Source organism: Buceros rhinoceros, unplaced genomic scaffold, assembly GCF_000710305.1.
Source record: "Buceros rhinoceros silvestris isolate BGI_N320 unplaced genomic scaffold, ASM71030v1 scaffold19571, whole genome shotgun sequence".
Taxonomy (NCBI): Eukaryota; Metazoa; Chordata; class Aves; order Bucerotiformes; family Bucerotidae; genus Buceros; species Buceros rhinoceros.
The window spans coordinates 3695-24525 of record NW_010395054.1 but is presented as its reverse complement, the minus strand read 5'-3'; the positions used below and the strand labels follow the sequence as shown (position 1 = coordinate 24525).

The 20831-nt window shown below is 37.0% G+C and overlaps 1 protein-coding gene across 1 annotated transcript; it reads left to right on the top strand.

Annotated features, from left to right (window-relative positions):
* Positions 1-3972: 3972 nt before the first annotated feature.
* Positions 3973-19407, top strand: LOC104501598 (sodium channel protein type 1 subunit alpha-like; the record flags this gene model as incomplete). The annotated part of the gene is made up of 6 exons (XM_010145435.1): positions 3973-4291; positions 11514-11632; positions 16438-16527; positions 17297-17425; positions 18134-18225; positions 19135-19407. Coding segments are annotated over exons 1-6 (967 nt in total), but the record flags the coding sequence as incomplete, so codon positions are not given.
* Between the last annotated feature and the right edge of the window lie 1424 nt (positions 19408-20831).

Here is a 20831-nt window from a genome sequence, read left to right as displayed (position 1 = left end):
AATGGGTGTGGCCAGAGAAGATGAAACATCAAAGCATGTTACAGTTTTAGATTTAAGCATATGGGTAATATAAAGAAATTAGCTTGCTAAAGTTTATGTATTTGCAGTACTGTATTTCTGCACGTAAGCTAAGGTCCTCCTGACCAAACTCTCCAGAAATTTTTTGCATTATTTGTTATGAAGGCATAAAGAATGTGAAAGCTAACAGTAAACCAGATACTTCTCAAGTTAGGAAATAATGTTGTTCAAATCTGTCTCTTTTTCGGAGAGTTATGCATTGTCAGTTGACTTCTTGGAAGGCTAGTGTGCATCTGGTTTAGAATCAGTTAGACAAGGCACAATCTCTCCATCTATTTGCCAACATGTCCCTTTAGTTTTGCTTAGAAGATTTGTTGAAGTTAGATTTGAAGACTCTAGAAATTTGGAGATGCTCTATATTTGACAGGTTGAGTTATTCTCCAAGTATGTGTAGATCTACAACCTCACAAGGTGTACCGTAGATCACATCCCTGAGGGAAATGCTGGACCAGTTGCATGTGTATTGTCCAGATGTCAGTGCACACATAGCTAACCCAGTCTAGTTCTGAATGCTTTGGACATAATATGCACAGGCAGATCAACTGTGCATTGTTCAATTACACAATGCGGCTGAATAATGTATTTTACTACAAAGAATGTATGAATATATTTTGCTTGGGAAATTCTAGAAGAAGCACAATGATTCTATTCTCAAATGTTCCAAGTACCTTATTTTCCAAATTTTTAAATGGTTTGCCTACTGATACAGTGTTCATAAGAAAGTCTCTCAAACACAACTGTAGGTGAAGAAGGAAAAAAAGAATATCTCATTCAGTCCAGGAGAGTAAGAAAGAACTTAGTAAGAAATCTATATTCTGTGTACATTATATCCTTTGCTATGTTGACTCACCAGTGCTTATGTTAAAGAAAAAAAAGTAGTCTATTTGGATGGTGTAAGCAATCTGTAGTTATTCAATTACTATTTATTAAATCACTTGATAGAAGTATATCAGTTGATTAACTGGTCTGGTGTCAATTGTTATCCATCCCCTACACAGGTAAGTGACGATAAATTCAGTGACTGTAATAAAGGAAATATAAACCTTTCAGTTAACCACTGTGATATGGCAGAAGAAAGTGATTTGGGATTAAAACTAGTGATTTCTCTATGTATTTAACACTGAGTTTTAAATTCATAGAAGGCTTCTATTTGCAATTCTGAAGGCTTATAATCATGGAAATGCATAAAGAAAAGGAAAATTTAGCTTGAATATAATTTTCTAATCTGCTAAGTAGAGGATAAAAAGTATTTAATGTTCATAAAGTCTCCTGAAACATTTTGTTAAATACAAGTTACTTAGGTGTAGATACATCTGAATGTGTGTACTGGCTATCTCTGTGAACATTTGACAGACCTGAGAACATCCTAGGATTAATTAGAGAGAAATAAGGTAAAGTTTCTTTCTATAGAAAAAATACAGGTATTATTAGAAAAGCCCACTGTATTTGCTGTTGTAAACTCAGTATGTAAATACAGTAGCTGAATCAAATGTTTTTGCAATGTACCGGATGGCTGTGAAGCAGCTTGCTTCTGTGCACCTGCGGGCAAATCCTGCCTGCTCACCAACTTGTTCTGCATGCCAGCTGGGGATGCTCAGCTGAACTAAAAGGTGATCCTGACAGGGCACCATAGGGTTTCAGACCTCACCTTGCTGACTGCTCACTGGCTGTCTGCTTCCTTCCTCTTCAAAACATAAGATTGCTCTTGCTCCTGTCCAGCACCTCCCTCCTACTGCGCCAGGACTCGTTTGGCTTGCTGTGCGCTTGCTGGCTACTATGGCAGGGAACACCGAGTGCTATGTATGGTGTGGCTTTTGGAGAATGAAGGGAATTTTCAAAGGCAAAAAGGCAACGGGGAAAACCAGCCTTCTGGGTCTCATGAGGAGGAGGAGGGGGAAAGTAGACATGACTGTGTAGCCTCATTTGCTTGGTGCCTGTGGCAATTATACCTATGCTGAGAGGGGCAGGAGAAACTATTGTCCTTTCTTTGCCAAATAAACTGAGCAGAGAAGAGAACCTGACTGTCTGTCTTGAGTCTCTGTATCTCCCTGAAGGCCACAGAGCAAGCAGCATCCATTTACAGCTGTGGCTCCTGTAATGTTCTAATAATGGCTTAGTATGAGATCTGTTTCCCGCATTACAGTGCCACTTACGGGGATTGGTTTGGGCATCAGCATGGTCAGTGCTGTGCCTAGTAGTTTCTTCTTTCTCAATGTCCACAAGGTGTCACTGAACATTAAGAAATGTTCAGAGTCTACACACTATGAGTTTACAACCGTTCAGTAGTTAAGAGCCTGAAGAGTCAATTCTCAGAAGTAAACAGAACCAATGAAACAGGGAGCTGGCCGATGTCTGAAGAATGTTTTCTGTGTGGGGGAAAAGATTATTAAATCCTTGTTGGTTGAGGTACAATTTCTTTTATTCTTTTTCACCCTAATGGAGAGACAACAGAATGATTCCATTTCTTTTTAGGATTAGAATGAAGGGGAAGCTTTAAAGGACTATTTTTGGCATGAATCTATACTCTACATGGATGAATACTTTGTCTTTTGGTAGGAGATTAGCTCCCTTTATCTCTTTTACAGTGAGAAACCCACCACCTCAATTCTTTAGAAGCCATTCCTCTGATTGTGGATGATGATGCTATACCAAATGAAATATGTTGTTTTATTGATTTCTTTTTAATGAGAAATCAAGAAAATTGGCACTTTGACACCTCTTTCTTATTTTATCCACTGTTCTGCTACTCAATACGTAAGTGTGATTAAGATGTTTGTGCTTACCCTGGCATTAATGATCTAGAGGACTTGGGATTTTTAACTTAATATATTTTAGTGACCTTCTTTTTCGTTTCCCAAATACGTTTTTCTTTCTTCTCCCTTAATTTCCCATCTAATTCCTTATTATTGACTTTCCTTAATTAACAGGAAGTTTAACTCTACCTATATTTGCTTCCCTTCCTGCTCCTTTCCCAGCATTCTGTTCTTCCACCTACTTTTTTATTTTTGTTTTTATACTATTAATCTTCCAGTCTTCCTAGTTTTTTCTTATCACATTCTCCACTTTCTCCCTTAATTCTTTCTATGTTAATTTACAGTCTTCTTTTGTTTCCATTTTTGCTCTATTTTCCTCACCTTTTTCAGCTTCTTTGCATAATTCCTGTTTTTTGTTTGTCACATATGTTTGTTTCAATATGTCCCCCACCCGTCATCTCTTGTATTCTTCCTTTTCTGTCATTCCATCTCTCTAGCTTATTTCAATGACCTACATTGACCCTGAAGTCCCCTGAAAGGCTCATTTCACGAGGATCCCAGCAATGGGTGGACACTGCAAATATCTCTTTACATTCAGGCATGAGTGTGCCCAAATATTGCCTCTCTATGTCTGATGTAATCAGAAAATTATTCAGTAGCATCAATAATAATTCCCTCTCTCCCCACCCTGCCTGGTTTATTTTCTCAGTTGCAATATATAAATAAATATGTATATTAGAATACTTCCAGAATTATCCTGTTGCTTCTATTGAATAAAGAACCATATATGTAATAACTGTTAAACTGAAATAAGAATATGTAATTGTTGTTCTTATCATCTAGAATAACTACCCATACAAAAACTTACTGCTTTGTTACCTCAGAATACGCAGAGTTAATTTTTGTTTAGTAAAAGTTCTGATTCTACAGCACTTGTTTTCTGATACTCTCGCTGAACTCAGTGGAAATTTCTGCATTAGCTCTGATGAGCTGTATTATTTATAGTTATCAATATAATCCTGATTGATTCCAGAGGATTGTGAGGTGATTTTAAGATAACATAAAATAAATCTTGTATCTTTCTTACTTGGTGATTTGAACATGTTTGATTATTTTTTTTTCTTCTTTTCCTGCTTTCTTCTAGTATTTTCCTATGCAGAAGAATAAATGGTAATTAAAATGTGCAGGATGAAAAGATGGAGCAGTCAGTGCTTGTACCACCAGGACCAGACAGCTTCCAATTCTTCACTAGAGAGTCTCTTGCAGCTATTGAACAACGCATTGCTGCAGAAAAAGCCAAGAATTCTAAACAAGATCGTAAAGATGATGATGAAAATGGGCCAAAGCCAAACAGTGATTTGGAGGCAGGAAAAACACTTCCATTTATTTACGGTGACATACCTCCAGGAATGGTGTCTGAGCCCTTGGAAGACATGGACCCATATTACATCAATAAAAAAGTGAGTCTAGTATCAATCCTGTTCACATGTCAGTGTTTGGAGTGCTTTATCATATTTATTTCATTTTCATGGAATGGGTCATATGGCTTGTTACTTCAGTCTGTTAATTTGCAACCATATAGGAAAATGTTAATTTAATAATGTGGAAATTTTCCTAAGAATTTGCTATCAAAGCAGATCTCTGGGAACAAAACGTGCTATGCCGCCAGTATTAAATCTGAAGAACCTTAGAGAAAGTGTGGTGTGTTGGTGTACTCAGTTTCAATAGAAATCCACTCTTTTAAAGTTTGCAAAGTATGACATCTTCTATGTACACAGATATTTGTACGGGTATTATATTTTACTTATAATCAAAGTCAACATATTATGTTTCAGCTTTGAAATAAACGTTCCTTTGATATAAATTCAATTATATGAAAGGAATAAATGTTGATGCAAATTAAAAGAAAAGGATGAAAGATTAGTAACCATTAAGGATGACGGATTCTTTTCCGTACCATAGAGGATGGTGGGCACTTTCCTGACAATTGAGAGAGCAGGGAATAGAAGCCTAGATTTTTACACTATTTATCTATACCCTGCTATATACATTGTACAACTATATTATACAATCAGTCATAACGTTACATTTACTGCCAATTTTATTAGTTTAATTCTAAAAATAAAATTACTGCAAAATTTGTCCTTATGTAAAGCAGGAAGACCAGTGTGCCAAGAGCACATGAGGGTAAATGCGTTCTAAAAACATATACTAGCTAAATCACTTGATATAACTTAAAGATATTAAGTATTTATTTACTAACTTTTGGGAAGGCACAATGTATATGTATCACTGGCATCAAACATCTTCTGCTCTTGTTGTACACCTAGTCCTTTTATGGAATCAACAGAGAAATACACACATAAGCAGAAAATTTCATCAAGAGAGTATAAAACTGATTTAGGAGTTTCTGGTGAAACTGGCCTTGAACAGCCCTGGAATCCTTTCAGGATCATTCTGTTGCACAGCCCATATGCAGTAGAAAAGGTTCACAGTTTATAATGATAGCTAGCATGGGTGATGCTTTAATTATTAGATACTCTGATTATGAAAACTCTGAAAATCAAAATAACTCCTGTCTTGATATTTATAAAGTGCTGTGTTCTAAGTGTCTTAGCTTGCTAAATTTCATGTGATTTGACTCCTATTTTGACAAGAGAGAAAATACTATGTGAAAGAAAAATATTTTTATCTTTATTATTTGATGCCTCTGAAAGAGCCTTTATCTGCCATTCACAGTGTACAGAGATTTATCTTTAAATCACAGCTCTACTTTTACAAAGATAAAAGATGCATTTCTATAAAAGCAGGCCTTGTAGAGTTCTGTACTAATTGTGTCTGTTCATGATATAAAATCACATATAATTATATCCCTACCTGCCCACTGCTCATTCTGGAGCTTTATAGTCAAATCAGTCTGTCTTGTGTGCCTTACAGTGAAAAAAGATACATAATAGGTATTACCTACAGGTACGCCTCTAGAGCACTTAGAAATGGAAGACCCTTTCAGTCCCTTCACAGATGGAGCTAAAAACTGAGTACAGTTTAATACAGCCAGGCCTGATGATAGTTGCAAGAAATGGAGTGAAACCAGATGAACATATGCAGCCAAGTTTCTGTACTATTCTGTACTATTTGAAAGGAAGAATCTTTTTATTTGCACACTAAATAACTTCAACAGACAAGTCACGTACCCACTGGGATTATCTCTGTGCTGAAGTCCACACGTCCTCTCTATGCATATGCTTTAATCATCTACAGGACAGAAATAGAAACAGCCTTGTCAGTCAAAGACTAAACTTACTCACACATTACAGTTGTCCTTTTGTCTCCTGCATTAGGAGGAGAATAGCCTTTCCTAACTGAAATCCAACATTTATGTCAATTTTGCATCAGTAATTTAACTTTAAAATATCTAATTCCTAGATTTTCTTGTCTAGCTGTATGTGAATTCTGGGAAGACTTCTAACTTGTTTCACTTCCCTTTTTGAGACAATTGGTAGCTGTTGATGCTCCTGGAAGTCTCAGAAAGAGAAATAGTTTGAGAAAAGCCTGAAGCAGGAATGAACATCTCTAGGCAGTTGTGAAGGACACTTTGGTCAAATCATTTACCTCTGCACCATTTACCATTTCAGCTTTCTCTTTATGCCTCTCTGAATTCTACCTTGTAAAGCCAAGAAGTCTATCAGTACACCCCGTCCCAGTGTGACAGTCTGACAACTGCTGCACAATGGTTAGAGATTTTATATTTCTGCCTGGGGAAGTATGTATCTGAAATTTTACAGATCTGATAAGTATTTATTTGCGAGAAAGGGTTAGGACAAGTGTATGGGTTAGCAGATGCCACTGCTGCTTCAGACTTCTGTTAAGAGTATGAACTATGCCTGATTGATCAACAGGCACTACATCAGTTTGGCTTCTAAACTTTCAAATGGGAAATAGAAATGGTTACCTACAGCACTGATCGAATGGTACTAATGAACATGGTCACAGTGTTTATTCAGGAAACCTGTGCAAGAATTTTAAGAGTATCTTTTCTTATTCCAAATTTGGGTCATGAGTGAAATCATCCATCATCTGCCTCATATGCAAGTATTTCATCCCATTTCCTGGAGGTTTTCTCCTATTTTTGTAGCAAGATTGAACAAGTTCAGTATATTTTTTGCATGCATTGAATGTTGAAACCTCATCTAGAGTGTTTTACATTTCACCCTTCGGACTTTTTTCTTAAGCAATAGGTTTTTGCTTGCCATGGCTTAATACAGTTTAATACAGAAAAAGGCACAAATAAATAAAAGTGTTGAGCTGGTGTGAGAACTTTAATTTGTGGATAAGGTAGCCCTGAGATGAAAAGTTTTAAATGGGAAAACCTGTTAAGAGAAACAAAACCAGAGAGGTGTGCGAGTTTTATAGTTTTCTAACTATGCTGCTATGAAAATCCTAGAATCAAAGGGGACACATTAATGCCCGATATTAATCTGAAGCTGAAAGGGAAAGGAAAAAATTGATAACTGCTGTTTGACAGCAGAACAGCCCGTTACAGCAAATTCACACACCTGATAATATTACTGATTTACAGTGTATCACAGGTATGCCAGCAACTGTACCCTTGGAACATTATAATTTTATTATAATATGATATAGGACCTGCTCTTATATTCTTACACTTTTATTATAATGAAATGCTGATGACTGTGGTGGTCAATAATGGTGGTCTTTAGAACTGTGAAGTTTAGTATTCTTAATGGTTGCAGTGCTCTTTTTTTTTAATCCAAAACTGAGTAAAAATTAGTGTGGATTTTACCCTTTTTGTGTGTGTGTGTGTGTGTTCTGCTTCTGTGTAAGTGCAAATTGGCATGTTCCCAGTATAATAGTGACTGCCTGCTCAGACCCAAGCTGCCATCACAAAGGATCAAGGAGGTTCAAACCTCTGTCTATAGGGAAAGGATCAGCTGGAACCTCGTAAGATCCTGACCTGCAGGCACACATCAAAATCTGGTCCACTTGGTTTTGTGCTTCAAGGGCTGCATATTTTCTCTTGAACCAAGGCTGCTACATTAAAGAGGAGGGAAAGAATAGGTGGAACTACATGGGCTTTACTTCATTTTCTTCCTGCTATAATATAGATGTAGAATTGTTGGCTGCCACTCCATACCTCTTGCTGGAAGGATGTTGAATGATGTCTGTCAGAAAAGCGCCTCTGGCACTTGGTAATATCAGTCCATAATCTGTTCAAACCACTAGCTCCTGGGATTCTCAGCCTTGTCTTGGGTTGCAGAAATAAAAAGATTCTTCAATATTGCTTTATTCCACTTCACTTACATCAGAAAATGTGAATGCACTGGTGATTTTGGATACTTTTGATAGCTGTCAGTGAAAAATTTTAAGTTAAATGTTCTAGCAAAGGAAAAAATTAAGGTCTTGCTAGAAACATAGTTTCAAAATATAACCACAAAAATAAGAAATTCCAACTTCCAAAATGCCATGAGTCTCTTGTTCTAACTGTCTCTGGGGCTTTTTCCCAAGAAGCTAAGGACCCAGCTCAAGAATACGTCACCTTTTGCCTTTCAGAAGGTCCTGTAAGATTTTAGACGGTGTTTATTTAACTGCAGGAAGTGGAAATGTAATGGAATCCATCTGCTAAATGTAGCCTTCTGGAAACTATGTTTAAAGTTAATTGGGAGAAAGGAGAGGAGAAATAAAGTTTTAAGAACTCTTTGTGCTAGGAGGTTCTTTGAGAACCCTATTTTTGTTCAGTGTGGACTCTTCTACCTTCTTAGCTACATCTTCTCAAAATACTCCTTTTTTTTTTGCCCTGCTAAGAATGCAGTTTCTGGGTTTATACCAAATATGGCAGAAGTCACAGAACTGAGATCCAGCTTACAGATGCAAAAGCTGAAAATAAAGGACTTTAAGGTTTTCTTTGAATTTATATTCACACTTGAGTGCTTTGAATGTGAGCAGGTCTCCTGCCTTTATAAAGTGATTAAAGCACTTCATAAAACCTAAGCCCTGAAAAGTATACATAATCTTTCATATGTGAACAGTAATCTTACAATTTGTTTTGAATTTACTTAGCTTTTCTCTGTGTATATCTACTTTGTACTGACAGCTTTGGGTACAATATTTCATGTTCATCCACACTGCCTACACATTGGCTTGCATCTGGGTTGAGACTGGAGTGAGATACAACAGACTTACCAGAGAGGGAAGCTTACACAGGGATTAGATATCAGCTGTTTTCCATAATTTTTTAAATGAAAATTATTCTTTAGAGATGAGATATGATTTTAGTTCATGTTTAAGGCTAGAAGTCAGAGGACCAACAAAGTCATGCTGAAGGCTCCAGTCACAAAGTTGCTTTGAGTGAAAAATTAAAACGGAAGGAGGGAATTTATGTCTTGTTGGTTCTGCTTATGCTGGGCAGCAGAAAGTAGAACAGCTAAAATAGCAGCAGCTTCCAAGTGAAACTGGAGCTGTGCCAGCATGCTGTTATTTTCCATAAGGCATGTTAGAAAAAGAGATGTATGTTTAATATGCTTGTGTTCAAGGGATTTTTTTTTTTTTAAATGTAGGTTGACTAAATGTAGGTGGTGTAGTCTTAGATACAAAGTTAGTAGCGAGAGTGTGTTTTTTGTTGGGGTTTTTTTGTGGGGTTTTTTTTTTAAATGTGTTTTGTCAACTACATCATAGCTACAAAAGCGCAAGAGCGTGAGCCTGGAGGCCTCAGATCTGTGAGTCCTGGGGGCTGAGGACAGACCTGGGAGGGGAAACTCACCTTCCCCCTTGGGGTGTGAGGCTTTCAGATGTTTTGCCAAAAAATCATTCATCTGCTTGGTTGCTTCGGTATTTAAAATGAAAGCTTCATTTAAGGTCAAGTCATCTGCAGTTATACTTCGAAGGTTGTAATCTGTAATCCATAACTGAAGTGCAATTTGGAGACATTAGCTCAGGCTTGCTCTCTCTGTCCTGTTTCATATGCAGTTTCTCCTTTTCTGTGCAGAAGCAGGGAAATCAAATACATGTCTTATACCATTCCTATGTATCCTGATTTTGTACTAAGGCAATATAAAGCCTCACTGTTAATGTGCCTTTTAAGGTGTTTGGTCTGTATAGGCAGGTGGACAGTGTAAAGCTATGATGGAGAGAGCTTAGAGAAGAAGGCAGCAAGTGAGTAGGGTCTGGGAAATGTTTTCTTCAGAGTTTAATCCCTCCTTCTTCTTTGCCTTCAGTATTTGGTATCTGTTTCAGATGAGGCTGAAACCCTCATCTCCACATTTCTCTTCACTTCCTGGGTGGTCCCAGAGATTTGTAACTGTACTTTATCGGCTATACATACCAAGTTTTCAAATCTAAGCAGACTTAAGAATTACCCTTCTTAAACCTCTCTGTCTGAGAGCCTTCCCAGAAATAGCCTTGTAGTCCACTTGCTTATAGTCTTGAGGTGATGCGTACGTCATGGCCACCACAAGAGGCCAATGTACCCTTTCCTGTGCTTCCACTGGCATTCTAGCTTACAGCTCGCTTTGTCCGCAATGTAACAAAAAAACCGGAAGATTTACAAAATATACAATTCTGACCAAAAAAAAAGGACAATACTGGACATTTATCTTGGGCAAATTCTTCAATACCTTTAATTCAGTTTCAATACAGGCTATAATCGTTGCATCGTCCCTTCCACTGCAGGCAGCTTCCTTCTGAGTTACTGAGCTTTCCTCTGCAGTGTTTTTCGTTATTTTCTGATGGATCTTGCAGTTGAAGAGCACCTCAGTGCCACAAAGAAATCTGACAGTCCACGTCCTTGTTTCCTGTGCTGTAGTGTTAATACTGTTGCAGCCATGATGGCCTACGGTGGAAGCAAAGCAATGTTTGTAGGGTTTGCTCTCATACCATTTATATTCAGCTCACAGATTTCTCTGAGAAAAATACATAAGCTTTCACTCTACAGACTTCTACAGTTTTCTGAAGTAAGGCTTGTGTGCCTCTAAATTTATCTAAATTTTATAGGTTCTTTAGATGTTAAAATTTAAATTTCACAAGTATGGTGTTCTGGAAAGTTTCGCACCTGCAAACCACAATTGTGCGGGAGGTCTTCTGGGATGGATTTCTTTCTCTCCTGGTATATTCAGATGTAAGGTGTATTCAGATGCCCACAGTCCTCAGAGACCCACCTAATCATGACTACATGTGTTACTGCTATTTCCCTCTCTCCTTAGCACAAAGACCAAGAAACAGGCTAGAATAAAAAATATGAACAATTGAGTAGTCCGTTAAATCAGTTTCTATAAGGATTTATTTTGTACATTACTAACATCCACAGGTAAGGTTTCCTGCTTATGGCATTTCAAAGAGGAAAAAGAGATTTTTATCGGGGAAAACATACAAAATCATAATTTTAGTTAATTTTTCACAAGAAACCTCATGTAAATGTATCATTACTGAGTTTTTTTATGAGGTAGTATATAAAAACATGAATTAATAGAATGTTCTATATTTAAAGCTATATTGTCATGTCCAGTACATCAGGTAAGTACTGGATATAAGTTTTATTTAAGAAATGAGTCATGTGTATTATCTATTTAAAAATTTACAGTTTTGGTGACTGGTCACTAGGAACAGTTTTAAAATGAACATTTACAGTGAATACGCATTTATAAAATATCTTTTCTTTCTCTTTTTCAGACCTTTATAGTATTGAATAAAGGGAAGGCAATCTTTCGATTCAGTGCCACCTCTGCCCTCTACGTTTTAACTCCCTTCAATCCTCTTAGAAAAATAGCTATTAAAATTTTGGTACATTCATATCCTTTTTCAATGGTTGTTCAATATGTTACACACTGAAATTAATAAAATTCATGATTCTTTCTATTTCATTGTAAATAAAGGATTTCATAGATGGGTAATTTCATCTTTATTTCACAGTGGAAGATATGGTAAGGTTTTATAAATACTAGAAGATATGTATTTATAAAAATACTAGAAAATGCATTTTAGCTATTCCGAATTTCAGTAATTCTGCTGTACAAATCTGCAGATGGGTTTCAGAAGCTACCATGATCAATTTTTTGGAAAAGTTTCTTTAGATATATTTTAACATTGAATTTTTTTGCATCACAGATACTTTCTTGCACTACAAAGACTATTCATAAAACCTTAAAAAAAAAAAAAAAAAGGAAAAGATTGCGTTCAGAAATTCCAGAAAAGCCCTGAGTTTTACAAGCAATTAGGCAGATACGCAGCTGCTCAGGAACATCTAGCTCAGGGGTATGTTTATAGTGCATTTTAGGGGTCCTTCTGAGGTCGTCCTCAAGACCAGCTTTAGAGTCTGTTATAGCAGTATGCTGGGAAACCTGGTTCAGGTATGCTGAATCTCACATTCCCAAACCTGCCCAGTTATGCTATAAGCCTCCGACAGCTTTAATACATTGCCAGAAAGCACAGGCAGCGGTGGTCCTGCAGGCAGTTTTGTAAAGCATCTGTATGTGCAGATGGTGGACAGATTGGGGGACCATAACTGAGGGGATGGCGCACAAGGTAAATTTCAGACTGGTATGTGAGATTGGTGCCTGAAGTTTGTGACAGGTTGATGGGAATTTCTAGCAGGTGAGGTTTTGCTGCACATTTCTTGCAAAACCCCAGGACTGCAAAAAGTAGTCACCAAATGAAAACTTCAGTATGACAGAAAGACTTTTAAGATTGAACAGTTAGTCAAAGGCAGAACCTTCTAGGACTTTGGGAAAAGGAAGAAATGTGGCTGGTCTCTGCTGATACAGAAGACCTTTTCCTCTGAACTCCCTGGAAGTTAAAGCAATGAGAGAAGGGGAGGAAGGTGTCTGGCGAGAAATCGGGGAGCTTTTGGCAACAGTAGCTAAGGGACCTGACAGAAACCTATAGGCACGGTGGTGGTGATGGTGAGAATATGCAGCCAGATACTGTCAGATTGAAGCTTCTAATGAATGCTTATCTGGTCCAAGTTATAGACTAGTTTACAATACCTTCCAACCCTGCATCTGTGCTAGCTGTGTACTGGTGTACTGATTACTGAGTTTGGTTTTGGTTCTAAGTTCTTCCTAATTGTGTTCAAAGAGTATCCAGCTGGTCTTGATGGCAGTCAGAACAAAAGTAATTCTAATAAACAATATGCAATTCCAGTATTTTCCTTCTATCCATTAACTGATTGTGTAATTTAGCTCTATTATAGGAGAAGGCTTCCTCTCACTATATGGTCTGAAGTCTTTTCCAATCAGCCAACTATGGGATGGGCTATTTTTGTCTTAGATATAGATGGGGATGGGGAGGGGTGGTGGGGTGAGGTTTTTTTAATCTAAAACATAAGAATAGTTGCATAGGTTTGTTCGTTGGTTGATTGGGTTTTTTTACTTTGGTATAGTACAATCACTGCAAATCTGAATACGTTTAAGAACCATGTAATATATTCCATAATACAGCTTTCGGCAGATTTCAGCTGCTTATACAAGTTTAGCCACCTATAAGAAAAAGATTAGGGATAATTTGCTTATTATTTTTTATGATTCTCTGATCTTTATCAATAAGCTCTACTGCCCTTATGTTTTGAGATGTGTGTTTGGCATTTTGGCCATCAGAACAGAACTGTGCCTTTCAGTGTGAAAGATGTGTATTGAGCAGAATTAAATTGGTTGGAAAACCTTCACTGGTATGTCCTCCAAATTCTCTGAACCTCTGTATAGGGCACTGTGATCACATGTGCCCAGACATGTGGTCAGATGTTGCTCCCCTTGCAAAGAAAGTGTCTCTTTTCAGTGCTCAGAGACTTACCCCTGCAATTATTCTTCCACACTGCTGGTACCTACTGTAATACCAGATTCAGGAACTGGTAACGGAAGGAATTTCTCTCTTGTGCCCTGTGGACTCACCTCCTGGTATTTTGCCTGTTGTTTTTTCCCCATTTTACCCGCCTGCCTTGACTTAAAGCAGAGTGTAGAACCGAGGGGGCAATGGAAGAGTGATAGGAGATGGCCAGATTTTCAATTAGTAAGAAAGGATGAAAAGGTAAGAACAGGTGAGTGGCTGAGCAGATGGTGGGGGGGAGGAGGGAAGTGAGGTGACAGTGCCTGGAGCTGCAGAGTGCAAGGAGTGTTGGAAAGGAACAGGGACATGCTCTAGAGAATGTGTTATCGTTTGGAAGCTGAAATTCCAGTGTTACTCAGTGCGGCCTGACTGCCAGCCGGTATCTCTGAAACCAAGTGGCAATGTTTGCTTTTTCCAATCTTTATCTTCCACCAGGTCCACACTGGTGGAACAGACTTCAGCTGCTTCACTAATTGATTAGCTTGAGGCTGTATAGTGCCTCTAAAGCTACTGCTTGCCTATATAGGAAGAGTATGGAAAAGCTGGTACATTTTCCATGAAGAACTCATTGTATATCAGAATTGTTTGCCCATACGTATAGTTGTATTACTATAGGACATAAAATAGTAAATTAAGGGAATGTTGAGGCTGTAAATCAAACACTCAAAATGTGGGAGAAGGAAAAGATGCATAGATGTTGAATGTGTCACTTATGTTTGAGATTCCAATAAGAGAAAGCGTGGCCAGAGTCTATATTCAAAGTATGTTAGCCCTTATTGAGCATCTGCTCCCTTTGAGAGTGAAAGCACTGGCCACGCAGCTTACAGATGTGGTGGGTTATGTACAGAGTGAGCAAAGTGCAAGGATCTACCCGTGGCCTTTTTGTTATGAATGATACCTAGCTGTAAACACGTAATACACTGCAGAGGGATAAAACCTCAGCTCTCCTAAAAGGACACTTCACTTCTTTAACTCTTTCATGAAACTACTGAAGCTGCAGCTAGGCATCTCCTGGTTTTTCAACTACCAAAATAGATTCTCTTCATTTAAAGAATTTCCCAATTATATTAAGTCAGACTCTTTAGAGCTGTCTGGACTATAACAAGCATTGTAAGGCATTCTAAACATTTATTCTAAGCCCCTGAACAATGATTTTTACTGCACAGAGCTTGTATGAAAACGTGATCCTCAAAATGAGTTGAGTCACATAATGAAAGATATCACAATATTCACTTCTTGGTCATGCATTTAGACAAAGGTCACCCAACTATCTATGGGAATCAGGCAGCTAATTCCTTCCCTGTGATTTGGATGTTTACTTGAGAAGATGAGCTCAAGTCTGAATTGTTAGCGGCTGTATGCAATGATCTTAATGCTGGCACAATTTTTCTGCAAAGTTTGGGCTGAGATGTTACTTCTCTTATTCCTCTTTTACCTGGAGTGAAGGGTTGTATTTTTGTGTAGCTTTTTGTCCAGGGCATAAAAATATACCCTAAAAATCAAAATGCTATCTACCTGAGTTGAAAAAAAAAAAAAACCCACAAATATATATATATATTTTGCTGGTCTCTCATATACAAGTTTATCTGTAAATGGCTTTCTTCAGTTTAAGCTAGTTTCTTTGCCAGTTATGTTGACGCAACTATTTTTAAGGAACATATCATTTAGAGAGGTGACTAGAGATAAAACTAGAGCTGAGTTTACCACTTGGCATAAAGATGTTAGTGGTTCTTATTTTTTGCTGCCATCATGTGGCCATTTTCACTCAGGTTTCGGTTGAGTTTGGTTACTTCAGTATTTACAAATGTATGAATAATATTTTATTGACATGAAAAGGGAAGGACTATACTGTTTGTAGAGACAGTGATCTTGTAAGCCAAGAACATTACTTTGGGTGTAATTGAAGCCCCAAGTGGACTATCCCACCTCCCTACCACAAGCTGCTTTGAGCCATTAGTCTAGGTTTCATAGTCTCAGAATACTTAACTGTTCCTTCTGGAACTCTGAATAAAAACTATTTTTCATTCTAATTTTCACCAGTTTTCTATGTTTTTCAAGCAATTGACCACGAAGCACTATGGAACCATTTTCAAATTATAACATTGGTAGAACAAGAAATGCTTCTTTTGCTGCTAACATGTTTTGAGAGAGCACAAAAATAATGCTGGAAAATTATTCACATTAATCTATGACCTCTCTGTGGGATTCCATGACTGAAACATGTCCTGCTAAGATAGTGATAGGGAAACATGGAATATAGTCACTTCATCAATTAAAATCAGAATTCTTTCTTTTGTTCTGTGATTTTGACAGACGGACTCTGCTGGGTGCTGGGGTGATGTGTGCTTTCTCTACAGCTCTGACTCGTGGCATATAGGATAAACATTTTTTTACATTGCATATGCTAGCTGTTGAGTTCTGTACCAAAACTGCAGAAGTGAAAGCGTAACACTTATTCAGTCACGTCAGGTACTTATGTAAAACAGTATTCTGCAAGTCCTTTCAGTTTTAGCTGTTAGCTCCCATTACCTTCCAGCCGTGCAAGAGCCTTTCAGTACCAGCTGAAAAACAAAACACGAGGACATCAACAAATCAAGACTATTATTAAAGTTTAATGTGCTAAAGTGTAAACTATCATGTTAAGTAAAATATATGTGCCACGTTTACCAAAGTCTAAAAGATTTACATAAGTAGCAATATTTTACTGTACTTAAGATATATGGCTGATGTGATATTGTATGAATTACTGTTGTATTTTCCTTAACCCTTAGCCTACATTATTCAGCATGCTTATCATGTGCACTATTTTAACCAACTGTGTATTTATGACCATGAGTAACCCTCCAGACTGGACAAAGAATGTAGAGTAAGTTTCATAAGTTGTTTAAAGATAGCTTTGCTCCTGTGGGAGTCGGCATGCCAGTAATGGCAGTTATGTGTGCTGGCAGCAACTATGGTAACACTGCTACTATTTCCTGTTTAAACTATGCAGAAATGTTGAATAATTTAAATCTCCATCTAGCAGAATGATTAGGTAGAAAAAATGAAAGCTGTTTACAGATAGTATTCTAGTGAGATTCCGCTATTTTTCTCGTATTTTCATGGTTTAGCATGAATCCAATGTTTTTACTCCTCCACTGCATTAATAGTGGAACTGTGGGTATCTATACATACACGTCAGTTAAGGACAGCATGTAAGCAAAAGTATTCCTAAAGTGAGAATTCAGTGCATGCTCATATTCTTCCCTTTTTAGAGTTAATACTAGATGGTTTAGATTTTAGTGATTCAGACAGTATCCAGTAACTTATGCTCACATCTATCTTGGTTTACAGTAATGGATATAGCGTTGCATACCTTTAAACTGAATGTCATCAATAATTTTTTTATATATGTCATTTATTTGACCAATTATGTCAAATACTTCAACAGCACGTAAATACACAACTAACGCATGTAAAAGCTTGTAAATACACAAGTATCTCTGATGAATATAAAGCATTTTAAAAGAAATTACTTATTATTCACTTTTTTTTTCAGTTTTAAAGTAAAAAATTCTTCCATTTGATGATTGGGTTTCCGATACCAATGTAAAACGTTGTTACTTATTGTGATTAAATTTTCTTACTTTTTCCAGGTATACATTCACGGGAATTTACACCTTTGAGTCACTCATAAAAATCATTGCAAGGGGCTTTTGCTTAGAAGACTTTACTTTTCTTCGAGATCCATGGAACTGGCTTGATTTCACTGTCATTACCTTTGCGTAAGTTTTCATTTTTTGCTTTTTCTTTGAAAGCGAAAGGCAAAAAGGGCATGAAATTAGTATCGATACATATCAATTTAATAAAATCGAAACTCTTGTATGGATTTACTTTTGTCTAAAACAAATTTTCCATTCTAATACGCATATTTTGATGTAAACATAAATACTGCAGAAGCCATTAGTACAGCTAGTATTAGAGAGGCTAATTTCATGTCCTGCATTTTTTCCTCTGAGCAGAAAAGGAGCATCCCTTTGTCTTCATTCTCCAAACTTACCAGTCTAGTCTAGATAAATTTTAGGCTTTCAAAGTTAAATCACTGTGATTCACTTCAGAGACATTTAATTTAACTGAAGGCTCTGAAACCATGTTAATGCAAGGCAAACTGCAGTGAAAGGTAAACCTCTGACTGTTGCTATTTAATTTTTTGCTAAAAACGCCAAAGAGGTCTTAATGAAAGACCCGAGTAAGTAGCATAAACTTTGCCTAAATTCTGAATAACTGTGATTTAATCCTACAGGTATGTAACAGAATTTGTAAACCTAGGCAATGTTTCAGCTCTTCGATCTTTCAGAGTATTGAGAGCTTTGAAAACTATTTCTGTAATTCCAGGTAAGAAGTAGTTGGTGTAAGGTGTTAGGCCCCTTGTACCTCCCAACTGTTCCTTTTTATCCTGTCATTGTGTTTGTGTGTGAACTCCCCTATTGCAGATATGTGACAGAGTTTGTGGACCTGGGCAATGTCTCAGCGTTGAGAACATTCAGAGTTCTCCGAGCTTTGAAAACAATATCAGTCATTCCAGGTGAGAGCGAGGTTAAACACTGAGGCTGACTTTAATTCACTGAAATGGAATTCAAATTTTTTTAAACATAAGTCTTATTTCTTTCTGCAAAAAAAAAGCAGGAATCAGAAGATATTAGTATTCACTGAAATCTCTGATTCATTGCTTTTTAATATGAGCTCTTTCCTTTTGAAATCAGCCTTTGAGTTTAACAGATTCTTGCATGAGACATTGCAGTACACAGTGTGTGTGGTTTGCATCCTACGATGTCAAGCTTTCTTCTCCACATTCAACGAATATCAGTAATCCTGAAGATTTCTTACCCATGTGTATCTTACCTACATGATGTTATGTGGTATTTGTTGTGAATATTTGTGTCAAAAATAAAACTGTTTGAAATGTTGACTTAGTAAGAAGATGAAGGAATAAGATAATAAAGAATAGCATGGGCATTGCATGGGGGATTTATTATCTTAAAATTTGATGATTTTCCAAACCCTCTCCAGTTTTATAGCATTAAATTTTAAACCTGTTTATTGTTGAACAGTTTTTTACTACTGCCTTCTAAATCTAGTATGTTATAAAACTGATAGTAGCAAAGGTTTGGGGCAAGAGGTATTGACGAATAAAAAGAAAGAAGATTTTATGTGAGATTCATGTAGAGCATGAATAAATTGTCACTTGTTTCAGCATTAAAACAAGTGTTTTGAAATATACACAACTCATTCCATTCACGGTTTCAAATGGACATAAATTTCAGCTATTTATTCATTTTCACAAGTGAAAAAGCTTTTCACAAAAATGTTATTTCACAGACATTACAATCATTTATTTGGGCTTTTGCATGAAATCTCTAACTATTGGGAGACTGTCTTTTTATATTTTAAAGAAGTTTTGAATATTAGAATAAAAATATCTTTGCGTTCACAGGCTTGAAGACTATCGTGGGAGCCCTAATTCAGTCTGTGAAGAAGCTCTCGGATGTTATGATCCTGACTGTGTTTTGTCTGAGTGTATTTGCACTAATAGGGCTACAACTGTTCATGGGCAACCTGAGGAATAAATGCCTGCAGTGGCCTCCAGAAAATTTTACTTTGGAAACAAATATTACTTACCAGCTAAACAGTACCATAGGTGAAAATGGTACATTGGTTAATTCTACAGTGACTCCGTTTGACTGGAAGGGCTACATTGAAGATGAAAGTAAGTAATGTCAGCATAATTCTTATTTAAGCATTTTGTGGCTGACCCAGTTCTTAGAAACAAGGAGGGTAAGGGATGGTACATTTAGTTATGACAGAGCAGAAGTTTTTCCTTCTTTCATAATCTGCCTCAAAGGGCAACATGGAAGTGGAAACAAGGAACGTGGTCTCTCTACTTGATACATCTCTTTTTCTGGGCTCCCTCTGCCAGATCCACATCTCCCCTGAGACAGAAAGAGGTCCAAAGGAGTTCTTAAAATTACTTAATAGTCTTAAACATTTTTCCGTTCTGATACTCCAAAGCAAGATCCACAACAGACTGCTATGTTATTTCTGACAGATGTCAAAGGCTTCTGACACTCAGTGAGGAGTCAGTGATGGAGTCCTTAGTATTTTCACCATCTATGCATTCTTCTGCTTTACTATACTTAAAAGGGGAGGGGGGGTATGTAAGGTCTAAAAAAAATTTTCTGCTGCAATTTAAGCTCATTGTTCTTAACAACTTCACCACAGGAATTAAAACATAATTATTTAACATTAATCACTCTCTGAGGCATTTAGAGACAATTCTTATATTACCATGCCCTGTTCTCCCCTCTTTCATTCTTCTTTTTGAATGCTAAGCTACCCAGATCATTAACGCTTTTCTACAATTTCATTTCTAGATCTTGATCTCTCACCTGTATCCTTTCTTATTCACAAACATCTTCCTTATAGTACAGTATCCACATCCGGGCATTTCTTCTCCACAAGAGACATACTAAATAGAGAAGGATTATTTGGTAGCATAGCGACTTACACTTCTGATTTATATATCCTAGGCTAGGGCTTGCCATTGTTTACAGTTGTAACATCATAAAACTGCTGAGCTTGTGGTCTACCTGCACTTGAATTTTTTACAGACTTTAACTCACTGAGTTTCCACTTTGTTTTTGCACAGTCCATTGTTCCAGCCTGAACAGCACCCTATTTTTTCAGACCATCTCTCCAACTGTTTCAGATCTTTTAAACTGAAATTGTTTCCTCAAACTCACCACCATCCTTATCAGATCAGTATTATTTGCAAATCTGAGAAGCATTCTTCCATCATCTAGATTAGTTAAAAGCTTCAATAGCAGAGCAGTTTCAGACAAATCTCTTCAGGAGTTGTTTTGATCTATCTTTCCCTTTTGATAAGTTCGTAAAGAATGATTTTCCAGCCAGTTTTGCTGATACAGAGCAGGCTGGCAAACTGAGAATAGGTAAAGGAATGCATTCCAGTATAGTTAAATGTGTCATTACAAACTTAAGCTCCGTATTCTAAAAATCAAGGGTGCACAATTCATTGAGACAAGTTCACATGCATAAAGACTATAACTGATGGCATACATCATCTCTACCAGTGAAACTTACTTCTGGGAGAAAATGAGAACTAAATGGGAGGGA